Below are 24,270 nucleotides of genomic sequence, written 5' to 3'. Positions count from 1 at the left end.
GTTACTGTTGTTGACGGACAACAGACCCAATAACGCTTGGCACTCGGCTGGGGCCCTGCTGGCGCTCACACAATGGAATCTTTTAAGCAAGCTTTCTCGGCCCTCCTGTTATCTGGGCTATCAAGTGTAGTTGCATTCCTATCTCCATTTCAACAGCCCCGAAACTCCATCTTGGCTGGGAGGTGTGTTCACTGGAAGATGAAATCTACACAGGGAAGGTATTAAAACTGAGAAGAGGAAGCACTCTTATGATTGATTGGTTCCTTAAAGCACATATTTCTGTATGAGACAGTACTACAGTTGAGCATATGCCACAGAAAATGCAAATCCATCGTTGACCTAGGAGAAGCCTAGGTCAGATGTGCTGTGAAACCTCATGAAAAATCAGCACTTAGAAAACACAGTTGATAATTAACTGGTCGGGTGAGGTGAAGGTTAAGTAAATGTCACCAGCTCAAGAAACCCAAAACAACTGAATTTAACTACGGCCAAAAATAAGTGATTAACTTTGCACCACAGCACTTCATCCATCGACCATCCATCACAATGATGCTTCACAAGAGGCAGTCAGTTGTTATTACAATAAGGTCATTGTCCTTAATCAAAGTGCAGAAAGTAATCTTTTCATCTTGAGATTTCAGTATCATCACATGACCAAAGGGAACGGCTTATCTCCAGGCACTCTGTAACTCTCAGCAATAAAAGTGCAATCATCTGCAGAAGTGTGACACGCCTGTGCTTTCTTTACAATAGGCCTACATAGTTTCATACATTTTACAAAGTACTTTTGAATTTCCATTTTTTTTTTTTGCTTTTGCTCATCTTTTTTTTGGAATGCAAATACTATGAAAATTATTTTAAAGAGCACCTTTTGTGATCATACAAGTATAAAATCCCCTTTATTTATTTTTATTCTAAAGATGTCTATGTCAAATCAAAAATATAAACCTTGAATAACTACATTTTTGTCTGATGAACACATTTCATTCATTCTGCTTTCATTTGGTAACTGTTGGAGGCACTGACTGTGTTCTTTTCTTGCCCCGCCCTCGTTTTACTGGTTTCGGCTTAACCTGTTTATCTTCCCTCTCTGTTTACTCTATATAACTACCGCTTGTAGTACCTGGGAGGTCACTTTGCCTCTGTGCTACCACAAGTCACTGGCTGCCCTCACTGTCACTGCACTACAAGGAACGGACCTATAAGTTGTCTCCATGTCAGACGATCAGGAAGGTTGCTATCTGTGTAAGGAATACCTCCGGGATGCCGTGTCCATCCCGTGCGGACACATCTTCTGCTCCGTTTGCCTGAAGACCTACTGGGACCACGCTGACGGCACAGGCACCTACCTCTGCCCCCAGTGCAGGGTCACCTACACCAAGAGGCCCACACCCAGACGCATCGGCGGCTCCAGGCAGTCCACCCTGTCCCGCAACTCCGAAGCCTTCCCACCTCCACCTCCGTCCCCGGACTACAACATGGCCGGACCCCAGGACGTAGGCTGTGACATCTGCATTGGCAAGAAGCACAAGGCGGTCAAGTCCTGCCTGATGTGCCTGGCCTCCTACTGCGAGAGACATCTCAAGCCCCACTTTGAGTCGGCCACCTTCAAAAGGCACAAGCTGGTGGATGAGATCGGTCACCTGGACAGGCAGATCTGTCCCCAGCATCAGAAGGGTCTGGAGCTGTTCTGTCGCACGGACCAGATGTGTATCTGTGTGCTGTGTACGGTCAAGGAGCACAAGGGTCACGACATGGTGTCTGCTGAGCAGGAGAGGGCGGACGAGCAGGTAGGCAAACGCTTTTACTTCAAGTGACAGTCAGTCACCAGCACCTGGCATAGTATTACATAGTATTACATAGTATTACATAGTAATTGGTAACACAAGACAAGGATTGTGTGGAACTTTTTCTCATTTGTAAATCAGTTACGACACTGGAACATATCTTTAGGCTTTATTGCACTAGTTACACAGTGGCAGGGAATGCATGAAAGGTCAGCTTACAATAGACATAACAAGCCCATAAAATAAAGCCTCAAGCATGTAGTGAGACACGCCCGTATGAAAGTAAGGCTGCTACCTGAAGGCAGAGCTTCCAGTGTTAACCTTTGATCTCTACATTCTTGTAAAGTCAAACGTCAAGATTTCAAAATCTGGATAAGGAGATTTTGTTCATTTGTGTAGTTGATCTGTGGAAAAAATCTCTCATCCTCAACAACAACGTCCGTTTGTTTTTCCTCGTAGCAACGCCTGGGCGCCACCCAGGCTGAGATCCAGGAGAAGATTCACGACCGACTCAAGCAGATGGATGAGCTAAAACAAGCAGTGGACTCCCTCAAGGTTTGTGCCAAGAACGAAGACTAACCACCTAATATTGAATGGGGAAGTTCAATCCGCTAACCAACACAGACAACATTCCTCCATGTAGGAGTGATCTCTGTGGGCTTGTAAAAAAAAACATTGTGACCCCAAGTTGATTAATGACAAATTCCATGTGTTTTTTCACAGAGCTCAGCTCAGAGGGCGCTGCAGGAGTGTGAGAAGATGTTTGGGGACATGCTGCGTTCCATAGAGAGGATGCAGCAGGAGATGTCCAAGCTGATCTCCTCCAACAAGAGAGCAGCACTCAACAGCGCAGATGGACACCTGGAGAGACTCACCCACGAGATCGCTGATCTGAAGAGGAGAGACAACGAGATCACAGCCCTGTCCCGCACCGAGGACCACATCCACTTCATCCAGGTGACTGACCGCCACTCATACACTGAGACGGACCACACCTAATGCAGGAAACACTAGGGCCGCACCTTATCTGGAGACCTTGCAATATGCGATAACATTGTTGAATATTGCGATGACGATATCACTTGCGATAATTAAACAAAATATACAGTGTCAATGTCTTTATGCCTTTTTGAGTTAACTGCCAACATAGACCCCAGACAGTAAGTAAGTAAGGCATTAGAGCAGTAGGTCTTCATCTGATTGGCCAAATATATTGACATGCAGAGCATGAATGAATGGCGTGTGGAATATAGGCTATCAAGTATTGTAGTTCAAGCAGTCTTTGCGATACGTATACCGCAATATCAGCATTCTCGATAAGGATATATTTTCTATATATTGTGCAGCCCCTAAAAAGTACCATGTAATATATCACAATAACGGCACTGTGCAACCTGAAAAAAGGAAACAAAAACGTAATTCAAAATAGCCCATATACATTATCATAACTTTGTTTTTCCCTTATTAGAGCTTCCACATGCTGATAGCCCAGACAGATGCTGAGGAGCTGCCTACAGTGGCCGTCAACCCATACTTCAACTTCGGCCCGGTCACAAAAGCTGTTTCCGAGATGAAACAGCACCTGAACGAATTCAGCAATGAAGAGCTGGTGAAGGTGGCCAAATCAGGTGAGTGTGGTGGAGCCAGCTAGTCCTTCGGTCCCGTGATACCAACATTTTACCAACACATCAACACTCTTACCACGTGAACTAACCCATCACTTTTGTGTGCTTTTTTTGCAGTCAACAAAATGACCTTCTGCCAACTGGAAGACTCCAAGACAAAGAGAAAGTCAATCATGAAAAGTGAGTTACCGTTTGTTGATTTAATGTAGACAACCAAGTGATGTGGTAATGACAGTAGTTCAAATGACTTCTAGACATAAGAGGCATAAAGCCAGCAGAGAGTTGGTGTTTAGAAATGTTATAAACCAAAGCTGAAAGTTGAGCATCATTAACATACAGTAGGTTTACACTATGACTTTATGCAATCCTGTTTGATTTTTCCAGTCCCAGCTGGAGCATGACATCCTTTATAGGGTAGATACACAGTCTGCATACGACTAACTTTTGCATTGCACAGTTACTTTGGATACATGGCATGATATAACAGAAAGCAGGGGCATGCACAGACTCTCTTGGGGCAAGGGCGACAAATGAAAAAAGGGCACCTCCTCCTTAAATATTCTGGTATGAATAGAGATTTAAAAAAGGGCACCTAAGCATTTCATACCGAAACGGGTATTTGCACCCTCTGCACCCCCCTAACATAAAGCAATTCTAGATCAGTAAAAAAAAAAATTGCTAAATTCAAAAGCATTATAATGCATTATGCCATGGTCACTTTTTGTCTGACGTGAAACACTTATTGTCTTCCCCAGGTGATGAAGCTGCCGTGTACAGGACCCTCCCAGTCCAGGAGCCTCAGCACAGGGATGAGTTCCTGAAATGTGAGTCTCATCTTCTCCCATTCTGTTTCTCTGCTCTGACACAGATCACTTGCTCTGCCTGCTATATTTCAGTGCATTTGGCAAATTCAAATTCTGATGAGCTTCTCTGTCGTACCCTGTGGCTGACCACACAAAATATGATTTCAGTTACTACCCTATGTACTACCGCGCTGAAAGAGACCGGGATTGATTTACTGCGAATATATAAGATGGCTCTTACAAAGCTTTGTGATTGTATCTACGTTTGTAGTTTAAGTGCTCCCTCCCTTGCTTAAAGTGTTTGCATGAAAAGGCTGATGAAAAACCAGTCAAATCATAATCCAAAGTAAATCCCAATAAATAATATACATTACGATATCATTATTGTTACTCAAAACCCTAATTCATTGTCCTCTGATATTATAAGAATATTCTGTTTTAAAGCAAATTGTCCGGGGCCAGTTTTGACTAGAATTTAACTAAAAACAATTGAATAGTCTTAAGGGTCGCTGGAGCAGTATTACAGTTGCACTATATGGGGGCGCCCTTAGCTCAGTTGGTAGGGCGTCCCCCCCCCCCCCTGGCCGGGCCCAGTAGCAGACCCGGGTTCAATTCCCGCCCGCGGTCGTTCTCTGCATGTCACTCCCCTCTCTGCCCAATTTCACCTCTGTCTCTTCAAAAGTATCAATAAAGCATGAAAAATGCCCAAAAATATCTTTAAAAAAAATGCACTAGATGCCTGACTAACTGTCTGTAGCAAACTCTCAAACAGTGTTGACACCTCTGGTATTTCCAGATCATAGGCCGGGCAGACCTAGTCGTGGCCACCGGGTGTCCCACCAACTGTGACCTGCACAGCGCGAGCAGGTGACATCTACAGTATATAGGATTATTATATTCTGATTTCTGGGTCCAGCCAGAGGGGTTTTCGTACTTTGCCTTCAAATCATGTTAACGCAGAAGATAGTTAAAATTGTCAGTGCAATGGTGGCGGGTGCTTTAAGGCTTTTGACCGTCTTGGCTTTCCTCATTTACATTTAACCACAATCAACTTAAACTTAAATGCATCCGCCTTGTATAGTAAACGTCCAATTTATCTTCCCAGATGCCATCCAGCTCACCCTTGACCCGGACACGGCCTACCGACAGCTCTACTTGTCTCGAGGGAACAGGAAAGCCACCCTCAAGAGAGACCCCCAGTCCTACGGCGACCACCCTGCCCGCTTCGACTCTCTGCCCCAGGTCCTGTGTATGGAGCCCCTCTCTGGAGGAGCTTACTACTGGGAGTTTGACTGGAGCGGGGAAGGGGCTGCCATCGGGGTCACCTACAAAGGCATCAAGAGGATAGGCTACGGAGACGGCTCCCGCATCGGCTACAACCGCAAGTCCTGGAGCCTCTTCTGCACCGACGCCAGCTACTCGGCCCGCCACAGCAAGGACCAGCTCGAAATCAGCGCACCCTACTCCTCACGCATAGGGGTGTTCCTGGACCACGCCGGGGGTACCCTCTCTTTCTACACCATAGGGGACACCATGTCTCTCATCCACCGCTTCAAGGCCTCCTTTACCGAGCCTGTCTATCCAGGCTTATGGGTTTGGTATGACTCAGCCGTCACTCTCCTCCAGATGTGATCGTGATAACACAAAGCTATATGATCAATGTCCAACTGTAATTCAGTCTGGGTTGGGATATTATGATATGTTATGATTCTTTTACAAGATTGGTGATTTTGTTTTTCTAAGACTTACGTATATATGGGTATGCCTATGTGTTGTGTTTCAGGGGAACTGTTTTTTGATACACTGTGGATATTCTGCAAATCAACATGTGTATAATGTGAATGATGTGTATGAAAAAGCAATGAGCATTTTTAAATTATTCTTACACTTAATGAAGGCTGTACTTGATTGAAATATGCCATGCGATCATTTATATATATATTATTATACACTTATTTGTTATCAATAAACATTTTATAACACGGATACATTGCGATATCGTTGTTGCCTTTTTTTTTCTTCAGCCACTATCCCTGACTTTACTTTCTCAGGTTAACTATCATCACCAGGCTTCTGCCAGCTCTCCTAAGGGCTGTGTCCTCTGCCCCTTGCTCTTTATCATGTACAGATGGGTGCAGGTCCTCTCAGGAAGGCAGCTAGCCTATCTCCTCAAGTTCTCAGACGACCCCACCCTGCCGTCTCTCTGTAAGGGTTTGCCAGTCTGATGGTGGCAGTGCCCTATCTGCATTTGTCAAATTGTGCGATGACAATTTCCTAAACATAAATGTGGCGAAGACTAAGGGGTTATCATAGATTTAAGAAAAGGGCATAGTCAAACCAAAAGCCAGCATCATACATGATGAACAAGGTTACAAATATCTAGGAACAGTGACTAGCAGTTGAAATTCAATGAGAATACAGAGATAGTATTGTCAAGCGTTGACAGCAGAGAGTTCATTTCCTAAGGAAGCTAAACTCTTTTGGTGTCTATAAGAACATATCAGAACATGTTAAGTAACTCGTATCAAGCTTTTATGGAGAGTATTTGAACTGTTTCATTCATGTGCTGGTTTAATGGGTTCTTTGTGAAATATAAAAAACTGTCTGAATAACATTGTTCTGGTCTGCTGTGAGATCACTGGAGTACAACAGAAATACCTCCGCTTTCTCTGGAAAAAAACGAATGGTCCAGAAAGCTAAAACAACAATAATAACTGAACCCGACCAATGCCGGTCAGCGCTATTATGTTCCTGCATGGAAAACAAATCATTATGCAAAATGAATTTATTCCTTATGTGTGTGTGACGTGAATGGATATGTGTGGGAACAGCAGCGTTGGTTTTACGGAGGTCAGAGAGGGTCGAGAGGAATTGTAGCAGAACGTTGGTGAGGTGTGACTGAGAGGCTCCAGAGGTCACAGATGACTGAGCCTCGTCTGGCAGTAGTTTAAATATTTGTATAGTTCAGTCTGAAAGTGAAGAGGTTTAGCTTTCAGTTATTCATTATTGGATTCGCACACTATGAGCCATGTTAAACGTAATGAGCTTTACAGAAGTTATTGTAGTCCTGGATTATTGAGACTGTACATTCATTATGTTTTGTCTGGCTGTATTGTAGAGGTCTAGATACAATAATGACTAAGCATGTTTCTCATTCTGGTCTTCAGGTATACGTCCATGTTGTCAGGGACATTTTTTCTCCATATCTGATTATTTTACGATACTTAACTGATGCATTTTGATCATCAAACTGCTCAGTTAGAAAAGAACCGATCACACACAAAACACTAGCCAGAGATCAGACATCACAGCTGATGACTCTGACAAAAAAACATTGAGGTGAGTTATAGATTGTGGAATCCGAAAACTGCAGCCTTGAGGGGAAACTTTGAAGATACAGTAGAGAGGATATGAAAAACTCCTCCACACCAACCTAAAGGTTATGGTCAGCGGGTGAGCTTTGACATTGTTCTGTGAGTCCATATGTTATATTTGTTCACTTATGTTTTGTGAAAGAAGGGAGCATGACTGTAGCTGTTGCTGAAAGGGTACTTTAAATAGGGTAAATAAATATCAATAAATAAGTTCATGATGAGCAAGGTTATACAATATTATTACAAATGTGTGATTAAACCCCCTGGTGAGAATGTGTATTCTGTCAATTTTGTTGCAAGGCGGAACAATTGTTGTAACGTTACGCCCCCTACGGACTGATGAGATGAGAGAACATATATGGAAGTTGGAGCAGTAAACACGTTGTTTTTAGCTCATCGTATGATTTCCAAGTTATATGCATTGTATTATAAGTAAATTCAAACAAATCTCTGTTAGAACCTCTTTTCGTTACAAGCAGCCAACGAGGTATTGTATTTTTGTGATTTCATTTCTTTATTAGTGTTTATTGATGCGAACTATTATCTGACGTACTGTATTGTACTGTGTTTAAGTTCTCACGGCGTGGATGGTGTGTACAGCAAGAAGAAAGGCATCAATAAACGCCCGTTTGACAAAAAGGAACCGTTCCTGTGTTGCCGTGTATCGAAAGGAGTTACAGTGAGAACTCGACTGCCTTCGCGGGTAGGAGAGACACGGGACCATACGGTGGAAGAAGACGACAGAAGCAAGATCAACGAACAGTAGGCTCGTTCGACCTAACTTTCAGCTCGTCTGGAAAGTAGACGAGAGTAGCCGAGTGCAGTCGGGGGAGTGACGAAAATGCCTGACTGAAGCATGGACATATAAAGAGGACTGAAGCCGGACAGCTCCGAGTCGGAAGTAGCGTCCTTGTTGCGGATGCAGTTCGTTTTCTAGTTTTATTTTGAAGGCCTATTAGAAACATATTCGCAGGAGAGTCACACATGCTACAACCGATTAGAAGCAGAACACAACACAAAGACGAGTAAACACTTTAAAAGCGAGGGGCATTTTCAAAACAAGAAACGAGATATAATATCCCCATTCCCCACACATCTTTATCTTTCTTGTTACTTTACTAGAACACCTACTTTTAAGTGATAAAGAATAATTTACAAGAATAATTTACAAATCCAAATAAAGGAGGTTTAGTATTTCTCCCTTCACATAACGAATATGATCGGCCTAAATAAAGAAGGTCTAAGAAAAGATCCCTTATTATTATTGTAGAGATGGATATGATGAACTGTATTATGATGTGTAACAAACAAACTACTTGTTGTAGTTTTGGTCTGGCTTTGCGACACTACATGTAAAATACAATCCCCAGACCATTTAGATCACTTGAAATAAGCCTATGATTTAATCTTAATGGTATAAAGATATCACTTCACCAAGATCTTATGTGACTCAAGTTTGTGTTCACTTTTAAATTGATTGATTGATTGAAACCTTTATTTATTCAAACTCGAAAGGCATTGAGGTTCCCCTCATTTACAACGCCGACGAGCGCACACAACACAACAACAACAATAACAACAGAGTGACAGAATAAAACAGAGAAACACAAAATCCTAGCAAGATAAAAAAGATCAAAAGAATAAAAAATTACAATAAAAGAGCTTAAAAAATTAATTCAGTTAAAACAAATGCAGTGGTGATGGTGAAAATCAGAAATCATAGATTTAAAAGAAGAAAAAGTGGGGAGAATGGTCATATTGAAGTTGCTCTGAAGGGCATTCCAAGAGGTGGGGGCACTATAGCTAAAAGCAGTTGTTCCCAACTTAGAGTGAACTCTAGGAACCTTTAAAAGCAGCAGCTCACTGGATCGGGTATTAAAAGACTGAGAGTTCCAGTCGAGCATAGCTGATAAATAGGGTGGCTGTTTACCAATTAAGGATTTAAAAATAAATAAAAACCAATGTAACTCACGTCTTAATGACAGGGATGTCCAGCCGACTTTTTCATACAGGGAACAGTGATGAGTTTTAAAAGGAATCACATGTAATGAATCTAAGGGCTGAATGGTACACCGAGTCAAGGGGTTTTAGGGCAGTAGCAGAGGCATGTCTATAAACTATATCTCCATAATCCAACACTGATAAAAACACTGCTTCGATTACCCTTTTCCTACAAATTTTTGGGAAACTTGTTCTGTAAATATATCTATACAGGAGAGTTACACATCCAAATTATTTCTATGTCAAGGGTTCAGAGGTTTAACTCTGATTAAGTACATTTCTGCTTAAATGCATATTGTGGCGGCCTATGATTAAACATAAATTAAAATCAAAAAGAATGGATCGTAATTTAATTTTGAGCGGTGATGTCAGACTTTTGCCTAACCAATTGGGGAAACGCATCAAAGGCACGAGGTTTAAACTCCCAATTAGCGCTCAGCTCCGCCTGTCAGCAAGACGTTTCCCATCAGACATTTCGCTCCCGCAGCCCGTGGGGAGCAACTGCAGCGACTTGCTCCAGTGTCTGTGTCCGTCTTGATACCGCGGGACTTCAGAGTCTCAAGCAGCCGAGCCGCAGCCAGCCACGGGTGCAAGTGGGACAAAAAGTCTAACCATAATGCAGTGCGCTCAGCAAGACGAGCGTCATAATTGCGCAGGTCTTAGCAAGACGGCGACAGGTCGAACGAGCCTAGTGATAGCTAAGTTTCCATTCATGCTAGCGCATCTCGAAGACGTAGGTTAGCCTGCCTGTCAATCAAGTCGATTTCCAGGACAAAGAAGCCTCGCCAAAGCCGAGTGGTGGGAGAAGAAGTTCCTGGAATTTACAAGGACTCAGGTTATCGCTTTGCAAACGGTGCTTTGTATGAAGGTTTCAAACTAGTATTATGTTCATTTGCTGATATTGTCGAACTGTATGTGTTTAACTGCAAATTAGTCCAACTGCAGACTAAGAAGGCTTTAGTTTCAAACGGTACAACAGCATAATTCAAAAGGAAGATTGTGTAATTTCGATTTATTGTGCGAGGTGTAAAAGGCATTCTTAAGTTAAAGAAATATTTGCATATTTCTGTTTATTAAGCCAGATTTATAAGGCATTTTTGAGTTTGGTCAAGACTTGTACATTTTCTGTTTATTAAGCAAAAGGCATTTTAAGTTGAATTTATAAGTCTATGGGAGATTCAATGTACATATAAATCCAAAATTAAGTGATTATCAAAATAGGCCCAAGTAACTTCCTCTTAGTAACAACTTTCTGCACAAGCCTGTAGGAAGCATTTGCAGTATTAGCAAGTAAACAGTAGGCTATTCAAGTCAAAAATAGCCTAGGCTAAATAGGCCTAACTTAAAGGACTAGGTATTTCAAATAATTTAAAACTACTACCAAATTAGTTTAATTAATCTTCTCAACACATTGTCAATTGACAAGCCTCATTATTTCAATATGTCAGATTCAAACACAAGCTCACACATTACCGAACAACATACAGACAAACTAGCTCAGCCCGAGGTTGATGCCCAAGCTGTAGAAGGAGAAGACACTGTGCGAAGAAGCAAAAGAACTCGAACCTTGACGGAAAAAGGGAAAGAGCTTCAAGAAGAAAAATCAAAAGGCATTCATCGCAGATACAGGATTGCTTATGAGAAATGGAAGTGTAACGCAAAGGTAACTAAAGAGTTGATGAGTGATGAAATCTCAGAGGAAGAATTAAACAACTTGATTGATAATCTGCAGGCCACATGCACTGACGTTAAGACAACATATGAAGAACTCCGTCAAATACAAGCTCCTGATGCAGACGTGCGACGTAAAGTGGATGCATGTGTAGCGATGTCTGAGTTCATGATTAAAAGAGCACAACAACTTGTTGACGGCGATGCTGCAGTGAATGAGGAGCAATGGCCAGACGTCGGCTCCATTTTCAATTCATCAAGTCCATCATTAAAGTCCCTATACCTCCGCTCAGAACACAACACTCAGTTGAGTAATCATTCAGTCAAGAGAGTTGAGGCTGTAGCTGAAGCAGCTGCTGCCAAAGAAGTTTTGTCAGTGCTAGAGGAGCAGGACAAGGAAGTCGCTGAACTTCAAAGATTAGAAGCTGAAGAAAAGCTACGCGCTGCACAGTTTGAGGCTGAAGAGAAGCTACGCACTGCACAATTTGAAGCTGAATTGCTAGCTAGACAACAGGCAATGAAAAATCAACTCCGAAAGCTTGAACGCCTAGAAGAAGTAAAAAGGCTGAACGCAGCCACAGCCCGAGTCAAGGTGTACGATGGACACAGTGACAAGTCCGAAGTAGGTAGCCTACCACATTATGTCAAACTACCATATCATTCACAAACCCTCAAAGCATCAAGCCCTGCATTCATTCTTCAACAAACTCAAGTACAAAGTCATTATCGCCCCGACGTTCAATCAGTCGCACAAGTTCCACCAAAGGTGCAGGCACATGGTCCTGATTTAGCAACTGCTCTCGCTGAAGCCATGAGTGCTAATCGTCTCCCAATACCTGAACCTACAGTATACATGGGAGATCCCATAAAGTACAACGACTGGAAATTGTCATTTCAAATACTAATTGACCGAAAAGGCATTCCAAAAAATGAGAAACTCTACTACTTGAGAAAGTATCTAAGCGGTGCTGCGAAGAAAGCTGTTGAAGGACTCTTCCTGATCGGCACAGAGGCAGCGTACGACACTGCATGGGAGCTGCTAGAGAAGCGCTTTGGAGACCCTTTCGTAATCGGGAAGTCCTTCAGAGACAAGCTCCATGCGTGGCCAAAGGTAAACTCTAAAGACGGATGCGAACTCAGAGAACTTGCAGATTTCCTCCAGAGCTGTGAGGCTGCAATACCTCATATTAAGACGCTAGAGATTCTCAACGACTGCACTGAAAGTCAGAAGATCTTGTCAAAGCTCCCAGACTGGCTTGTGTCGAGATGGAATCGTAAAGCCATGGAAGCAAGACAAGCAAAGGCTGAATATCCTTCTTTCAAAGAGTTGGTGAACTTCTTATCAAAGGAAGCAGACCTGGCGTGTGACCCAATATCCTCTGTCCAAGCACTCAAGAATACACAGAATGAGAAACCAAGGCAGACAAGGACTGAAACCATAAAGGCAAAAACATTGTCAACAAATACAACACAGAACACTGTCTCTTGTGTCTTCTGCAAGAAGTCTGGACATCGGCTGGAGAAGTGTTTTAAGTTTGTGGAAAAGACAGTCCCAGATCGCATCAAATTCGTACAAGAAGAAAAACTCTGCTTCGGCTGTCTAAAGACCGGTCACCACTCCAGAAATTGTGAGGATAAGAGCAAGTGTGATACATGCAGACGAAGACATCCAACATGCTTGCATGACGACAACTTCCAAAGGAGTTCTCAAGCAAAGAAAGTGGAGCGCGACTCAAATAAGGCCAGAGGAACAGAGCAAACCCCTGCAACTGCCACTGCAACCACCAATAGAGTTGCCCAAGGCAATCAAGGCTCACACACATCCTCAATAGTACCAGTCTGGGTCTCCTCCACAAAACAGCCTGACCATGAGATCTTAACATATGCATTGCTGGATACGCAGAGTGACACGACATTCGTCCTTAACCAAGTTGCTCAAGAGCTCAACACGAAGAAAGAGAATGCCTGTCTGCGACTTTCCACAATGTCTTCAGTTTCTACAGTCATACCCTGTCAAAAACTGTACAACCTTCAAGTGAGAGGCTACAACATGGACAAAGTGATTTCACTACCACCTCTCTTTTCACGCGAGTTCATTCCTGCTGAGAGGTCGCACATTCCCACCTCAGAGACAGCTCAAAAATGGCCTCATCTTGAACCATTGGTCGACAAGATTCCTCCACCATTGGACTGCCAAGTCGGCCTACTGATAGGTTACAACTGCCATCAAGCTCTTCTTCCCAGAGAAATCCTTTGCGGAGAAGAAGGCCATCCATATGGTCAACGGACCGACCTTGGATGGAGCATTGTAGGCTGTTCCAAGCCAGCTACTGAGTATGAAGATGCAATAGGTGTGAGCCATAGGGTCATTGTACGACAAGTGACTCCTGCCGCACAACCTCTAAGTCGACTCAAGGAAGAAGTACACTTTGTCTGCAGAAATCAGGTCAAAGAGCTGAATCCGTCGGAAATCATCAAAGCACTTGAAATGGATTTTGCAGATCATTCAACAGACGACAATCCAGTCTCTCAAGAGGATCTTCTCTTCATGTCAAGAGTGAAAGAGGGGATAAGACAGAAAGACGATGGGCACTATGAACTACCACTTCCGTTCAAGAAGGAGAAACCCAGTCTGCCAAATAACGAAAGATGTGCAGCTAACAGATTAGCAGCACTGGAGAGACGACTAAGAAAGAACGAACAGTACTACAATGACTATGTTCTATTCATGAATGACATCATTGCTCGTGGAGACGCTGTCAAGGTCCCAGAGTCTGAACTCCACAAGCAACCAGCATGGTATATTCCGCACCACGGAGTCTACCACCCTCACAAACCAGGGAAGATACGAGTAGTCTTCGACTGTTCTGCACGTTTTCAAGATACATCGCTCAATGATCACCTCTTAACTGGACCAGACCTGACGAACGCTTTGGTTGGTGTGCTGATCCGATTCAGGAAGGGCCCAATCGCCATAATGTGTGACATTGAGAAGATGTTTCACCAATTCCACGTGGCAAGGGAACACCAGGACTACTTGAGGTTCCTCTGGTGGGATAAAGGTGATATGAACTCTAAACCCTCGGTGTACAAGATGCGCGTGCACTTGTTTGGGGCAGCTTCATCACCCGGCTGCTCCAACTTTGCCCTCAAGCACCTTGCCGCACAAGGCCGCGGACACTACAAAGAAGAGACAATAAGGTTCATCCAAAGAAGTTTTTACGTCGACGATGGCTTAACAAGTGCTTCTACAACCACAGAGGCAATTAGCCTGATCAAAGAGTCAAGAGCCCTATGCAGAACGGGAAACTTGAGACTACACAAGTTTGTGTCAAACAGTAAGGATGTTATCAACTCAGTGCCACCAACAGAATGTACCCAAGTCAAGGATCAAGACATGGCACTAGGAGAACACATCGAACGAGCCCTTGGTGTCCAGTGGTGTGTTGAAGCAGACGAGTTTCAATTCAGGATCCTCGTGAAGGACAAACCACTTACTAGAAGAGGAGTGCTCTCAACTGTCGCCTCTGTCTTCGACCCACTTGGCTTTGTGGCGCCATTCATACTGCTCGGTAAGCAGATTCTTCAAACACTGTGCAGCGAGAAGGTAACCTGGGACGAAGCGCTTCCAGAACACGTCCGCCCACGGTGGGAGTTATGGCTGAGAGACTTACCTGAGCTGGCATCTTTGAAAATCCCAAGAAGTTACTCACCTGATGAATCCGGGAAGACTTCAAAATATGAACTACACAACTTTTCAGACGCAAGTCGCATAGGCTACGGTGCCTGTTCGTACCTTCGAGTCACAAGTGAAACCGGGCAGGTCAGCTGTTCACTCATCATGGGAAAGTCGAGGGTCGCCCCCACGAAACTGACCACAATCCCAAGACTCGAACTATCATCTGCAGTAACCTCTGTGCGCAGTGGTGACTTCATCAGAGGAGAGCTGGAAATAGAAGCTCTGCCAGAGTACTACTGGACCGACTCAAAGGTAGTGCTAGGCTATGTGAATAATGATGCCAAGAGATTCCATACATTCGTTGCGAACCGCATACAGCGAATCAAATCAAGTACCGACTCTGCACAATGGCACCATGTCCGCTCCGAAGACAACCCAGCAGACCTGGGGCCTCATTTATCAAACTTTGCGTAGGATTTGCGTTAGAAGGTTGCTTTCGTAGGATTTAGGGCAGTGCGTGCGAAAGATATTTTCCGATTTATGAAGCAGTGCGCACGCACGTCCTACGCCTGTGTCCCTTCGTAAATCACAATCAATACTAAATGTGGCGCAGCTTTGAAGGCTTAATTTCACGCCCATAATTGCCTATAAATAGTCATAGGAACGCCCTAAATGAATATTCATTCATGAAATCATGGCGGAGAAAAAGACGAAGAAGCGAAATTTTACACAGTGCGAGGTGGAGGCGCTAATCACTGAAGTGGAAAAAAAAAATATATATTATTTGGTAGCCACGGTAGTGGAATTACAAACGCGAAAAAGGCCAGAGAGTGGCAATTGGTGGCGGACGCTGTCAATGCCTCGGCGTCCGAGGGTCGGACAGTGTCCGAAATTAAAAAAAAGTGGTCGGACCTGAAAGTTGATGCCAAAAAGCGCCTGGAGCGCTTCATCGCCGGAGCGTGACGGCCACGGGAGGGGGAACGGGAACACCGGAGCTGACCCCCAATGATGAGAGGATGGCCAGCATTATAGGGGAATCCCTACTGTGCGGCGTGGTCTCTGAGGGGGAAGGTGACACTGATGCGTGTGGGCCACCTGATTACTCGAGTAAGTAATTAGTATTTGATTTTTTTAAAATGAGTAGAAAGAGACATGGAATTTTAATTATTTTTTTTATTATTCCCCCCCCCCCCCAAAAAAAAAAAAAAACAGCTGCCACGTGTTCCAGCGGGGCCGGGGTTGCCGCGTCCAGCGGCGGCGGTGCCTCGACCGGCGGTGCCTCGACCAGCGGGGCTGGGGGTGCTGCATCCAGCGGCAGCGGTGCCTCGACCAGCCGTTCCTCCACCAGCGGCGGAGTGGGTGCCTCCACCAGCGGCGGTGTGGGTGCCTCCACCAGCGGCGGTGTGGGTGCCTCCACCAGCGGCGGAGTGGGTGCCTCCACCAGCGGCGGTGTGGGTGCCTCCACCAGCGGCGGTGTGGGTGCCTCCACCAGCGGCGGAGTGGGTGCCTCCACCAGCGGCGGTGTGGGTGCCTCCACCAGCGGCGGTGTGGGTGCCTCCACCAGCGGCGGAGTGGGTGCCTCCACCAGCGGAACCGGGGCCAGCAACCGAGTCCTCACGGACAGTGTCCTGCAGCTGCAGCGGGAGACCGTTGCAGCTGTGAGAGATGTTGTGAGGGAGCTGCAGGGCATCAGGGATGTATTGTCAGCCATAAACCAAACGATGCAACAATTTCTTAACAAATAAAATAAAATAAATGCTACAATACCTTGTTTGTTTTACATGCGACGCATCACAGCCAAACGCTGGCGCACAGCGGCCACATTTGGCTCAAAAGCCTGGGGGTATGGGTCGGGGTCAGGGGCAACCCCACCATCTGCGTCAGGAGGGAGACGCACACCTCTTTGTTGTGCCAAATTGTGCAAGACTGCACAGGCCCGAACTATCCTGCACACCTTAACGGGGTTGTAGGATAGTCTCCCTCCTGACGCATCGAGGCAACGCCACCTGCCCTTGAGGAGGCCGATCGTGCGTTCTATAATAGCCCGCGTTTGGCTGTGGCGCACGTTGTACCGCCTTTCGTCCTCAGTTTGAGGGTTTTGGAAAGGGGTCAGCAGCCACTGTGTGAGGGGATAGCCACTGTCTCCTGCAACGTTAGGAAAGGTTAGACACTGAAGTATACCAAAATGTAGTTTTTTTTACACATACATTAATCAGGCTTACCTAGAAGCCAGCCATCACACACAGCCCCCGCTTCAAGTCTCTGTCCAACACTGCTATGTCGCAGAATGAATGAATCATGGGTTGACCCAGGCCACCGAGCCACTACATTTGTAATCATCATGTCCGCATCACAAATGATTTGGACATTCATTGAATGAAAATGCTTTCTATTGACAAAAACATTTTCATCCACACTTGGCGCCCTTATAGCAACATGCGTGCAGTCAATAGCACCGATTACATTTGGGAAACCGGACATTGCTGCAAATTGCGCTTTTTTATTTGCCTGTTCACCCACCGTGTAAGGAAATTGAATATACAGATGTGTCAAACCTATAATTCCTCCTAACACGTCTGGCATAACACGGCTGAGGGTTGGCTGCGAAATACCCGACCTGTCGGCCAGTTCCCTCTGAAAAGTGCCGGTTGCCAGAAATCCTAAGGTCGAGAGCACTTGAAGCGGGACTGGCACGGCGTTGCTCCGGCGCGTGCTCCTCTGTAGAGCCGGGCCCAACGCCGCACAGAGGTTCAGGAGGACTGCTCTTGGCAGTCGGTAGCGGCTCATGAGCCATTGATCGTTTCTGGAAAACGGGTCGTCATGGTCGTGGAAGACCCTCTCCCTCCGGATCCTTCTTTGTGCCAGATCTTCCAGTAATGCTAAATAAGCCATTTCGCGTAATTGCGCATTGGAATTGCATGCCTTTATACCCATCCAGCTAATTGCATCAAAACAGATACAGGTGTGGACCTAATGATGGACTTAATTGTTGACAAATATTTCCGAGCAACACACGCGGCGATGATGATTATAATAAAAATAATACTTTGCGTTGTCAAAACATTTCATTTATTTATTTTTATTTCAGCAAGTACTTGCCACGCGTTGGACCTGCTTAAAAACAAAACCATTAAAAAACAGGCTTCGGCCGTAAAAAAGAAATGTGTAAAACATCATATTAAAACTCTGCGCTCCTATTTCAGAAGGAGTCAAAAACAGCATCACACATTGTTTGCCCTGTTCACGTTTTTTATTCATGAGAAAAACATCCATAAAGTGAAAATAGTTGAATGAACGAAAAATACAAATACATAGATTTTACACTATTTTACAATTTGGAAAATAATATTCTTCTGGGGATATGGCGACAGGAAAACGTTTAGTTTGGTGCCTCAGTTCGATCTTCAGAAACGCTAAAAGGCAGGTTATTCTTTAATTATTTCTGAATATAGGTTTTAAAGTAGATCTGTTTTAAATGTGCACTCATATATGTCCGTTTGTAGGCTATTAAATATTAGAATCAGTTTTTTTGTATCACTCCATGGAAAAATCGGTCGAGGCATATTAATTGTAAGAATGGCTTTATCCGTTTTGCAAAGGAACTCCCGATGTATGACATGCATGCATGGCTTAATACGATTAATTTTACACAGACACATTCGTTCTCGTACTTCATTCATCTGCCGACTGGAGTCGCCAGTTCTCCTTTCTCCACTTTTTGTCCGTACGCATGGGTTATATTGTGCGTGGAACACCGCACTTCTTCCCGTCAAGTATACTTTTGATAAATCGCAAATGTTGCTTAGTGAGCCACGTACGCACTCTATTGTGCGTACGCACCGTTGATAAATGAGGCCCCTGGCGTCTAGAGGAGCCAGTGCAGCCCAATTGAAGGACTCTTGTTGGTTGAAGGGACCAGACTTCCTTTGGCAACCAAATCTGTCAATCAAAGAACCAATAGTAGAAATGGATGACGCTGACCCAGAACTGCGGAAAGCCTGTGTTCATACTGTCAAAGTCGAAATCAAAAACCCATTGCTCAGCCGTCTAAGTAAGTTCTCAGATTGGTCAAGAGCTGTGAAGGCTGTCGCCAGACTAAAGAAATACGTCAGGAAACGTAGTGGAGGTCAAGTAGGGACCGGCAAAACTACAAACCTGGAAGAGAGACGCGAAGCAGAGCTGTTCATCATCAAGCTTACACAAGAGGAAGCCTTTGCTGATGAACTAAAGAAAATCAAATGCAATGGAGCTGAAAAACTCTGCAAGCGCAACAAGCTCTACCGACTGAATGCTTACCTCGATGTGAATGATATCCTCAGGGTGGGAGGACGGTTGTCTCAGTCAGCTCTGCATCACGATGTGAAGCACCCAGCAATACTGCCACGGAAAGCACACGTGTCAGACCTGATTGTCAAGTATCACCACGAACGTGTACACCACCAAGGAAGAGGGATGACAATGAATGAGATACGCGCAAATGGAATATGGATTCTTGGATGCGGAAGTGTCGTCTCCTCTCACATCTACAAGTGCGTCCCATGCAGAAAGTATAGGAGAACCACAGAAGTTCAACAAATGGCAGATCTCCCAGAAGAGAGAACTCTGACAAGTCCTCCATTTACCTACTGTGGACTCGACTGCTTCGGCCCATTCCTTGTGAAAGAAGGAAGAAAAGAACTTAAACGATATGGGTTGATCTTTACCTGCTTATGCTCTAGAGCAGTGCATATAGAGACCCTAGACGACATGACCACTGATGCGTTCATTAACGCTCTCAGAACATTCATAGCCATCAGAGGCCCCGTGCGACAACTGAGGTGTGATCGGGGGACGAATTTTATGGGTGCTAGAAGAGAGTTTGCAGAGCTACTCAAGAGCATGGATCAAGAGCGCCAAAGGGAAATCGGTTGTGAATTCATTGTGAACATCCCATCAGCAAGTCATATGGGTGGAGTCTGGGAGCGCCAAATTCGAACAATTAGAAGCATCCTGACGACCATGCTTGACAAGTGGGCAAACAGACTTGATACCACAAGCTTAAAGACGCTCATGTACGAAACAATGGCCATTATCAACAGCCGACCTTTGAGTGTTGAACATCTTCACGACCCGACGGCTCCAGAGCCTCTTACGCCAAACCATATTCTCACCATGAAATCTGCAGTCATACTGCCACCGCCTGGACAGTTCTGTAAAGAGGATCTGTATCTGCACAAGAGATGGAGAAAGGTGCAGTTCTTGACAAATGAATTCTGGCAAAGATGGACACGGGAATATCTGCTGAACCAACAACAACGTCAGAAATGGCACGGACCATCAAGGAACTCACAAGTGAACGACATTGTTATCCTCAAGGACGAGTGCGCTCCAAGAAATGAATGGAAGCTCGCAAGAGTAATCGAAGCTCAGCCTGGAAGAGATGGCAAAGTGCGCAAGCTGAAGCTGGTGCTCAGCGAGACTTCTGTCGACAAGGGCAAACCTCACACAAGACTGATTCATTTAGAAAGACCTATTCATAAAATAGTAACATTAGTAGAAGCCGTTTAAGACGCACACATACACACAGTCATGCACACATGCATACAGATACTTGAAACTAGTAAAAAAAAAAAAGGAAATCCCGCATTTCAGGTCAATGAGTGATTTGGTGGGAGTGTAGCTGTTGCTGAAAGGGTACTTTAAATAGGGTAAATAAATATCAATAAATAAGTTCATGATGAGCAAGGTTATACAATATTATTACAAATGTGTGATTAAACCCCCTGGTGAGAATGTGTATTCTGTCAATTTTGTTGCAAGGCGGAACAATTGTTGTAACGTTACGCCCCCTACGGACTGATGAGATGAGAGAACATATATGGAAGTTGGAGCAGTAAACACGTTGTTTTTAGCTCATCGTATGATTTCCAAGTTATATGCATTGTATTATAAGTAAATTCAAACAAATCTCTGTTAGAACCTCTTTTCGTTACAAGCAGCCAACGAGGTATTGTATTTTTGTGATTTCATTTCTTTATTAGTGTTTATTGATGCGAACTATTATCTGACGTACTGTATTGTACTGTGTTTAAGTTCTCACGGCGTGGATGGTGTGTACAGCAAGAAGAAAGGCATCAATAAACGCCCGTTTGACAAAAAGGAACCGTTCCTGTGTTGCCGTGTATCGAAAGGAGTTACAATGACTGAAAGATTGGCTGCACGGTGAAAGGCTGTGCATTCTTGGTAAATATGGTAGGAAGAGAAACGCCAAGTGATCTTAATCTCCAAGTAGCCTACATCTCCTCAAATCAAACTGAAAGGTTAGTGCATCATCATATCGTTTTGTGTACGATTTGATTATTGCACAAATAGCCTAGTTTTGGTGACATGCAGCATAACATAGGTAACTGTTGGCAAAGTTAAAAAATATGATATATTGTCCAAGTTTAGGTGCTGGGCAATAGCCTATTAGGCTACTTTGCTGTAACTTTGAGTTTTGCAGCGCAGAAACTCTTTACCCTCAAAAAATCCCTTGTGTTCCATGCTACCTCTAGTGGAGAAATGAATGCAGTAGTATACTCAGCAATGGTGTAACCGGACTCATTTCACTGGGAAAGCGTATGTGGTTTGAGGATTCACTGTTGGAGATATAACAAGTTATAAACAGTGCAAGAAATATGGTAGCATAGGCCTACCTACAAGTTAGTAAGACAGTAGGCTACAGTTTATACCTATGGCTTAGACCTGTCAAACCCGGAAAATAGTCTTCAAACAACATTTCACTATAGGCTACCCTACCTCCCTGAACAAATGCAGCCTCCACTCGGCGCCGCCCTCACCTGATAGTTTTTAATTTTTTTATTTTTAAGATTTATTTTTGGCATTTTTATGCTTTTATTGATAGTGTAGAGACAGAGGTGAAATGGGGCAGAGAGAGGAGTGACATGCAGAGAACGGCCGCGGGCTGGAATCGAACCCGGGTCCGCTGCTGGCCGAGGCCCATGGGGGAGACGCCCTACCAACTGAGCTAAGGCGCCCCCTCTCACCTGATAGTTAACTTTCGGCTGGTTCAGAGAGTGGGAGGCGCATTGCCGGGTATTTTGAAAAACTTCGGAGGACGGCAGTAAGTCAGCCTTTGGTCGAGAAGAAAGGTCAAACTAATTGTGTTTTCTGAAAATACTTCAGACTCACAACAGACTAAAATAATGCGCAAGATATGTCACACGCGGACACTCAAGTCCCATGACATACGCAACCGCGAGAGAAAGAAAAAAAAAGGCATATGCGACCATGTCTGCACCTCAAAACATCCCGACCAATTTGTTTATTCACTTAAAGTCAAATCATAGTGGTCTATGACCAAGCAATAAACAGGCTTTTTCCTGGCCCAGCCCTTGGGGGGCCCATGGTCTTCAGAGGCCAATAACCTAACTGAGCCTAACATTATTTTTAACAGAAATATTCACTATAACCATTTAAAACTTGCACAACCATAACGACAAAACAAACATTTTAAATATTGTAACTTTGATAAAATGCCAATATCTCCTCCTCTGCTACCCTCCACTTTATGTCCGTCCTGTGTGCACGGCACGCTGGAAAAAAGTCGCTAATACCAATTTTAAAAAGCCTGGCTCAGAGCCATTAGTTGTTTATGTTTACGATTTTGACGTTTCGGGGAACGGGCTAGGCGGGGCACTGGCTCTGAGAGACAAATATTAACGTGGTTAGTATAAACATAAACAAACATTGGCCAAGTGTTCGCTAGAGATTACCTATGCCTTTTAAACATCATAACATGATGTCCTCCCCCACCCTTACCCAGGGCAGGTGGACTGGGTACCACAAAACTGAGCTGAGGGGGAATGGAGGCTGGCCAGGGAACTTGTATAACCTATAATTTGACCCCTTATACAGTATATGCCTTGTTGGCTTCACACCTAGTTGTTGTAATGTGTTAATCACAAAATAAATATAAATTTGTTCTCCCAGGAATTGTAGAATCTTTCAGCCCAGCATCCATTTAATTTGAACTCTCAAAAAATAATCTAGTCTTGAAGAGCTTTTTGAAGTTTGAGTTACAGTAAAAGTATTTCCTTGATATCAGATAAATGTAGTTCTTTAATACAATTATGTATACATTACTTTCCTTTACTTTTTGTGTGCCATATGGTTACAACATTTGGTTTTGATATATTGTTGTACAGTTTTGTCTGGATTATTTTACCTGAGTCGTCCTGCTACTTGTGTCTGGGTGTTTTTTTGGACCCCTCAGGTAAAACGGAAAACAGGTCTACCTTTTCTTGTTCTTCTTCATTCTTATAAAGTTGACAAGGTAATTACTCTGTGGTTTTCCTGAGTCTACAAACAGGTTTAAATTTCTTAACGTACATTTTTGTGTTAAGGAATTTCCCTTTGGGGATAATAAAGTCCAAAGTCTTTGACCTATGTCTTCAGGTTGACACCAGCAGCCAGGTACAATTTGAAAAATGTTCCATGAGTTTCATGTCACATACTGAACATACTGCATAGACCAGACCCAGGTGTCACCATAAGGATGTCTGACCAGTTCTTTACTGCACCTCAGGGGCGGCCCGCAGCATTAGGCAATATCTGTAATAGTGTCCTTTGTTGTTGCCTGCTCCTGTGATAAACCTAGTGAATACTCAAGAAAACCAATGTTATTTAGTAAAAATCTGTTGAATATTAAGCAATTGCTTGAGTTTTAGTGTATTACAATAAATGTGTAAGTAAGTCAGAAATGTGCTACTATTTTTAAATACATACAGTATAATAAACACAAAAGAAAGAGTCCTTTTTCTCACTTGAGCTCCTGTTCCCCAAACTCTCGCTGCACGTCCCTGGTTGATAAGATAGTTTATTTAAGGATGAGCGCGCACACACACATTAGTAAAGTATGAGTAAGGGGGGCCCATTGACTGGAGGTTTTCAGGGGCCCAGCCATTTGTGTCGGCGGGCCTGGTTGTGGTGGCAGGAGTCAAGGAGCTTTAAACTCCTGTGTTTTTTTGTTCCTTTATTGCTTGGTCATAGACCACTTTGATTCGACTTAAAGTGAATTAAGAAATTGGTCTGGATGTTTTGAGGTGCAGACTTGGTCGCATATGCCTTTTTTTTTCTTTCTCTCGCGGTCGTATATGTCGTGACTCGAGTGTCCGCGTGTGACATATCTTGCACATTATTTTAGTCTGTTGTGAGTCTGAAGTAGGCTATTTTCAGAAAACACAATTAGTTTGACCTTTCTTCTCGACCAAAGGCTGACTTACTGCCGTCCTCCGAAGTTTTTCAAAATACCCGGCAATGCGCCTCCCACTCTCTGAACCACCTGAAAGT

At 44.0% G+C, this 24,270-nt stretch overlaps 2 protein-coding genes across 2 annotated transcripts; both read left to right on the top strand.

Annotated features, from left to right (window-relative positions):
- The first annotated feature begins 1,120 nt into the window (after positions 1-1,120).
- On the top strand, positions 1,121-6,208 carry ftr83 (finTRIM family, member 83). The gene is made up of 7 exons (XM_080040429.1): positions 1,121-1,790; positions 2,247-2,342; positions 2,511-2,744; positions 3,256-3,415; positions 3,530-3,592; positions 4,168-4,236; positions 5,321-6,208. The coding sequence occupies exons 1-7, from the start codon at positions 1,215-1,217 to the stop codon at positions 5,845-5,847; spliced, it is 1,725 nt and encodes a 574-aa protein (XP_079896555.1). The 5' UTR covers positions 1,121-1,214; the 3' UTR covers positions 5,848-6,208.
- A 9,745-nt stretch (positions 6,209-15,953) lies between these two features.
- Positions 15,954-16,621, top strand: LOC307260787 (uncharacterized protein). Its single transcript, XM_080041102.1, has 2 exons — positions 15,954-16,047; positions 16,153-16,621. Exons 1-2 carry the CDS (start codon positions 16,021-16,023, stop codon positions 16,600-16,602), a joined length of 477 nt encoding a protein of 158 aa, XP_079897228.1. The 5' UTR covers positions 15,954-16,020; the 3' UTR covers positions 16,603-16,621.
- The last annotated feature ends 7,649 nt before the right edge of the window (positions 16,622-24,270 follow it).

The sequence above is a fragment of the Ammodytes marinus genome (assembly GCF_949987685.1).
Source record: "Ammodytes marinus genome assembly, chromosome: 14".
NCBI lineage: Eukaryota > Metazoa > Chordata > Actinopteri > Uranoscopiformes > Ammodytidae > Ammodytes > Ammodytes marinus.
The sequence above is the reverse complement of the archived record's forward strand: the minus strand, read 5'-3'. Positions and strand labels throughout refer to the sequence as shown.